Source organism: Haplochromis burtoni, unplaced genomic scaffold (assembly GCF_018398535.1).
Source record: "Haplochromis burtoni strain Fernald_Lab_line unplaced genomic scaffold, NCSU_Asbu1 Contig_55, whole genome shotgun sequence".
NCBI classification, from domain to species: domain Eukaryota; kingdom Metazoa; phylum Chordata; class Actinopteri; order Cichliformes; family Cichlidae; genus Haplochromis; species Haplochromis burtoni.
The window spans coordinates 887,166-893,567 of NW_024582416.1; the positions used below are offsets into that span (position 1 = coordinate 887,166).

Genomic DNA, 6,402 nt, shown 5'->3' on the forward strand with positions numbered 1-6,402 from the left:
AGACCAGGGGAGCACAAAACTCTTTCGAGGTCGCCCCTTTTCCTCGATGCTGTTCGCGATATTTCAGGTGAGCACCTTCAGGCACAGTCGGTGTGAGGGGCTCGTACGAATCACTCCTGTGCTTTTTGAAGATAATGTGGTTCTGTTAGCGTGATAACGATGCGACCTTCAGCATGCACTGGAGCAGCCTGCAGCCAGGTGAGAACAACCTGATATTTTCGCCTCCAAGTCAGTTCCTTGCTATTCATTTGTGGACTGCACCATCCAGGAAAAATGAAACATAGAAATGTAGCACGAGGTGAAGAAGACGCTGATGTGGAAAGCAAACCTCACGCTTCTGATTTACCTGGTAATGTTTGTTCCAACCTTCAGCCTTTCTGCTAATAAGGACTGAAATATTCGCCCCGCTATGAACGTTTGTTATATTTCCTTCTTCCTGTAAAACAGAGCAACAATGTTTTAAACACAGCTGTTCCAAACATCCCAGTTTTACTTTAGATATTTACATTATTTTACTTTGCACATTAAACTTGGAAACACACTGATAACTTTTTATGTCCTGATTTTTCAGCATCAACAATTCCTTTCGTCAGCTCACATCTTTGCTGAGGTTTACACTGTGTAATAAAAAATGAAAGCACATCATTGGTCAGTCATGATTTGTGCTGTGGCTCAATCAAAGGTCAGTTTTTCAGAGGTCTAATAATATTCACCATCATAATTTCTGTTTTTATCAGATTATAATTCTTTTATTATGTGCAAACATAAATAATCTGTGCTGGGGTGGGCGGGCTCATGATTCTGTCCTAATCTTTATAAAGAACCACTTAGCAGACAGAAGTGACCCAAACTAGGACAAGAAAGCTTTTTATTCCAAAAAGCAGCAGCTGAAGTGCTTTGGTTTGATTAAACAGCTTTCGGGAGTTTCCCCAGGAGGAAGGTACCAACCTTATTTACGAATAAAGCGTCAGGATGGATGGAGTGTGAAAATGCATAAATGAAGTTAAAGCAAAGCTGTTTTAGTAACATAAGAATAAGTAGCAAGGAGTTTTTCCTCCAGCAGTCAAAACACATCAGCTCGCTCCGCTGAGGAGTCTTAATCCACAGCAAAACAAAATCATCCCTGTGCCGTTTTCCACTGCTGGAAGCAGAGGCTGGACCGAGGATGTAAGGAGCCAAGCTCTGCTATGTGAGTTTCAACTTCACACCATACCAAGGCAACTCCAGCAGTGGCAGCTCGAGCCCATACAGATGTTTATCTCACCAACTGAAGGCAACAGCTAAACGTGACCTGCAGAAAAAGCTGGATGGAAAAGACCCACACAGAGAGGACATGACACGCACAAACACAGCAACACAAGGAAGCACAAGAGCGACGCACACCCTTCACTTGAAAGGATTAGTGCAGGATGAGTGCTTATTAGAGTAATTCGAGGGCTTTGAGTCCAAAGCAGCACAATAGGTGCAAAGTCATCAAGACGGAAATGAAGAAGTGTGCATGTTGACAAAAATCAAAGTGGCTGCGCAAACCTCTCTCTTTTCTAACTTCCCACACCGTGAAGCCTTAATCCCCCCGAAAAACAAAACGGATCCCTGCGATGAGCCGCTTTCCTCATTTACGTCCAAACCTGAGAGACTTTGAGTGAAAAGAGCAGAGAAGCTTCCAGCAACATGCATGAAAGCCAGTGTTGTTTCCCCAACACGCTTCCTGCTCAGAGTCCCTTTCTAGGCCCTTAACGAGGGCCGTTTTACACTTGCCACATTGACCACAGATTAATGCTATGAATCACTACATCCTGTGAAACACTGATCTTTATAACACCATTCGTCCTCCGTCTAACGCTATCCATTATACCCATCTGTCAGTGCCACATTTCATCAGGCAGGAAATATTTTGGCTTGCTAGAGCCATCAGGAGGAGGATGGACTGACTCATTACTGCTGCACTAATCTGATACTGTCACCACGCCACCAATCAGTGACCACGAATGTTTAGCTGCGTTTTTCAGGTCTGTTTTGGTCTAAATGAGCTGCTTGCTAACTTTAGCCTAGCCTAGCTTATAAAAGCTTAAAATCTGGCTCCTGTATCTGACTGAAAACTACAACATGCAGTCCAAAAAATTGAGACACAAAACAATGAAATAGAAAGTGAACAATGCAGAAATGGGATTATAATAGGTGGCGTATTTGGATTCTATTTATATTCATGTTGGGAGTTTTAAACTGAAATGGGAATTAAAAAGAGAAGAACATGTGGAAGTTGGAGCCCGGCGAGGTGAGGACCTCAAGCTCGCGCTGCTATTTTACAATTACAGCCCTCAATAACCAGCAAACGCTGGCGTTTTAAAGTCTGGCTGCTCAGATGGCCTGAATTCACACTTGTCAGTCATCCAACGCTTCGCCCATACACACACATACACATTCACATACGACACCATCCTTTAACTCAATTATGGTGTGAATTGGACCCCTGTTCACGCCGGTTTTTCACAGGGCTCCATCCCTCCTGTTAGATATGCTCTCCATTTGTCTTGCAGACACCTGCAGATCAGCATGAAAGGAATCGCTGCTTTGATCCTGGACGTGTAATATACTCAGGCGGACACGTGCGCCTTGTGATCCCAACGTACGCACGCCCAGCGTGTTCAAATATCTTTGCACAGCGAACCATCAAAGCCGCGAAAGACGGCAGAGGTTAAAGTAGCAGCAGACCCGTTTCAACTGCAGCTACTTCCAACTTAAACTAATAATAGTACAGATGAAACTGTGCAACAGGATGCCCGCGACAGATGGCGGGGGAGTTTTTAGGAGATTATTTAAAAAATAAGTTACTGAAATCGGTGACTCACCTCGGTGCTCCTGGGAGGCAGGGCGCACGATTGGCCTCCAGCATTGCTTTCAAAGACCTGAAACCCAGAGACAGACAGTAAGAAGTACAGACAGAGGGGCACCACGCTGACTGACTCATGAGCCATTAGCACCTAGCCATCTCAGCAACACACATATTAAACACACACGGTGCTTTTATGCAGTTAATTAAAAACTACGCATGGCGAGTGCAGCGCTTTGATACTGCTTCCAAACAGGGTCTGTGGCCTTTGAAGGTGCATTGGTGGAAATGTGCAGTGCGTGAGTGAGTGGAGGAAATGTGTGTGTGGACACTGAGTGTTTTCTGTGTAGCAGAGAGATCAAAGGGGGGTGTCTGAAAGCAGAGGGGAGGGCCAGCTCCCACCTATCCGTCTCCACATCCTCAAAGTTCTCTGGCTCCCCGAGTCCGTCCTGCCTGTCTGTGATTGGGAGGCGTGTTGCTAACCCTGCGGCCTCAGAACGTTTCAACAACTCTATAATACGCCGTGACAGAGCTATCCGTTATGAGGGCGTGCCTCGAGTCCTCGTTTAAGTGGACTGCAGTTATCAGGCTGTGCTCTGACAGTCTGTCAGCAGGCAGCAGAGACATGACAAGCAGCACAGCCGGCAAATTCAATTCACTATTTTGCTCCCCAAAAAGCTCCGACATGAAGTCAAAGGTGTTTGTTTTTGCTCACAAATTAAAGAGCTCAAGCGGACTTAGAGGGTCTACAGGACCAAGAAAATGTCTTTACAATCACAAAGAAACTTCCAGCTCTTGTTCTGCTAATAAGACTCTGCGTCTCTCCGCAGCATGAGGACGTTTATAAAATAGCTGTAAATGGTGCCGCTTCACTAAAAAAGCCGGCTTATTTTAGAAAGCTTTAACAACTCTTCCACAAATCCTCGGACCTTTCTGGCCTACTTCCCACAAACGACTGGCGGCCAGCTCCTTATGATCCAGAGCTCCGCTAAGGCGGATGAGAGAAGAGAAAAGGGGAGAGCAGGGGGGATGACTTTGGGGGAAGGTTGTGGAGTGTGCCATCAAAGTGGTAAATGGGATTTAGGCTTAGTCAACACACATGAGTCAGTATGGAGACTGTGGGAGAAGCACCGCCAGCTCTGATGTTTATGCTCTGAGAAATGGGGGCGGCTGGAGGGGGGAGAGGGACAACAAATGGTGATAGAAATTAGGGAACCGCACAGTTTAAGAGATGGAATAAATTAAGGAGCTTGGAGAGTGCTTTTAAACTGGTAGATGGAGAGAAACCCTTGGAGATGGCACGTTTGGGAGAACCTGAGGAGCGCATGAAGACGTATCACTCGTCAGCCCAACTTGCGGAAATAGCCAAGGAGCCGATGATGTCATGTTTGTGACAGCGACAGTTGAATTTCCCACAGAGAATCACAGAAAACCAAAACTCGTGCCGCACTGACCCCCTCGCTCTGGGAAAAAGATTAAGGAAAATAGCAGATGTCCAGGAAACCCCAGCATTCAGAAAATCCCTCAGAGCGCTTAGCAGCCATTAACTGTTCATGATTAGCTTCTAAGTAAAGACGAAAACACCAGAAAACACTAAAAAAAGAGCTCGTGGGCAAGAGGAAACCGGGTGCGGGGGGGGGAATAAAAGGAGGCTGTTTAATATTTAGCGTCTTTACACCAACCATCTGCTGGTGTCTGCGGGGCTGAGGAAACCGTGGAGAACGCCATCTACCACATATGGCTTTTAATAATTCATGTGTGCTGCAGCGCCACCTCGGCCTCCTGCACTGTGAAATGTAACTGGGCCTCATTAGGCCGGCTGGCTGGAGTCCCCCCAGAAAAATAATAACACATACACGCATACCTAGCCGGTGACAGACGTGCGCAAATGCACGAGCATAAATATCACAGAGCAGGTGGCGGGATAGATGAGCCTGACGAGAGCAGGCGAAACAGGACAGGCGCCGTTTTGCTCGTAGTCAGGAGTCGGGGCTCGCCTACCGGAGAGCCGCGCTCGGGAAACGTTGGACGCCACGCTGACATTACGGCACAAAGAAACACAAAGTTACATTCCTCTGCTTTATTAGAGTCTCGACTAATGAACAGGGGTCCATAAAATTACACAAGTGTTTCCTTTGGTGATGCTTAAAATAGACCACCAAGGCTCGTCTCCAGGGCCGTATCTGCAGGGTACAGAGCGGTGGATTTCTGTATCAATAAATAACCAGCTTGCATGAGTCTAATTACTAACCTGAGAGGATTTAGATGCCCCCCCAATGCACCTGGGTGAGGAATGCTCCCTTGTGTTTACGTTGATGGGAGGTTTGCGCTCAGCCTTACAGGAAAGCAGGAGGGATGTGAGCTTATGCGCTTTTCATTTAATAAAGACTCCTCTGGGGGAGGAGGGGAAATGTGCAGAGAGCGCTGCGTGACTAAAACAGTCTCTAGCTATTTCTTTCACATTAACAAAGGCACTGCACATGCGAGCGAGCGACGAGCCAGCATGCTTTCAGGTTGCTCCATTAACGAACGTGCACACTGTGCACTGAAGGCGGGAGCATCGGGACTCTTTCTCCTCATGTACAGTAGACGTGAACACTGCCTGTAATCATGCACGTTCATGTCGTTTATGAGGTTTTTTAGTGAATTTCAGATAAAAAGAAGAATCAGTGCATTAATGTTTAACCCGTTTAATTCTTTCTTTAAACAGAATTTTATTAAAACATCTTCAGATGTCTGTGTGTTCGTGAATACCTGCGAGACAGAAGGTCTCTTGTCACGGCCTCTCCTCGTGAGGTTGTCGAGGCCTTTCAGGGAGGAGAACAGGCCTCTTTTGCGCTGTCTGTGAGTCAGGGACAGGGAGCGCCTCCTGACTGTGGCTTCGTCTCTGGAACAGATCTGAGCAGATACACTTTATCAGCACTACGATCATATTTCTCAACAGAAATTCCATCTAATCAAACCATCTTAATTAAGTTCATTTTCCTCCCGTGATGCACAAAGCGAGCGTTTGCACGCTGCAATATACTACACTGAATAAAGAGTTTTCAAGGTTACTGCTAGACATCAAGTAAATCCAAACGTCCCATTCAGAAGCGTCAGAGTCGCCTCTTTATGTATTCCTTACCAGTGCGTGAAAGGAGGAGACTGAGAAAATCCCCAGGCGTCCCAGGGTGGTTTTGGTGGGGCGGCTGGCGATGGCGAGCAGGCTCTTCGGGTTGGGCAGCTCTCCGCCCTGCAGACTTGCGAGGTAGCAGCGCATCCTGAAGAGATCCAAGTTGAATCTCTCCAGGTTCTGCTCCCACTGCTGGATCTGAGGGAAAAGGAAAGACGCGCTTGGTACAAGATCTGAATTTGAAATTGGTGTTTGGTAGGTGAGCGAGCAGAAGAGCGCTGGGGGAAATAATAATGGAGGAGTTGAGGGGCGGGGACGGAATGAAAGAGGGGGATCCAGGGTCAGTCTGGAGCTTTTCAGGGAGCTGCGATTGCTTGCAGATGTTAGTGGAGGGTAAAGGCATAAGTTCTGTGGAGGTTTGATAGTGAAGGATGACTGCATATGGAGCAGACGAGAG

General features: G+C 46.8%; 1 protein-coding gene across 6 annotated transcripts in view; it reads right to left on the reverse strand.

The window, feature by feature from the left end:
* tiam2a (TIAM Rac1 associated GEF 2a) overlaps positions 1-6,402 on the reverse strand; it is a 74,696-nt gene that overhangs the window by 25,007 nt on the left and 43,287 nt on the right. For 5 of the 6 annotated variants that reach the window (XM_005922358.3, XM_005922359.3, XM_005922360.3 and 2 more), the window contains 4 exons: positions 5,958-6,143; positions 5,585-5,728; positions 2,850-2,906; positions 347-436 (listed from right to left, as the gene is read on the reverse strand). In XM_005922358.3, coding sequence (XP_005922420.1) covers positions 347-436; positions 2,850-2,906; positions 5,585-5,728; positions 5,958-6,143 — 477 coding nt within the window. The remainder of the gene's footprint in view (positions 1-346; positions 437-2,849; positions 2,907-5,584; positions 5,729-5,957; positions 6,144-6,402) is intronic. The other variant, XM_005922361.3, reaches the window with a different exon arrangement.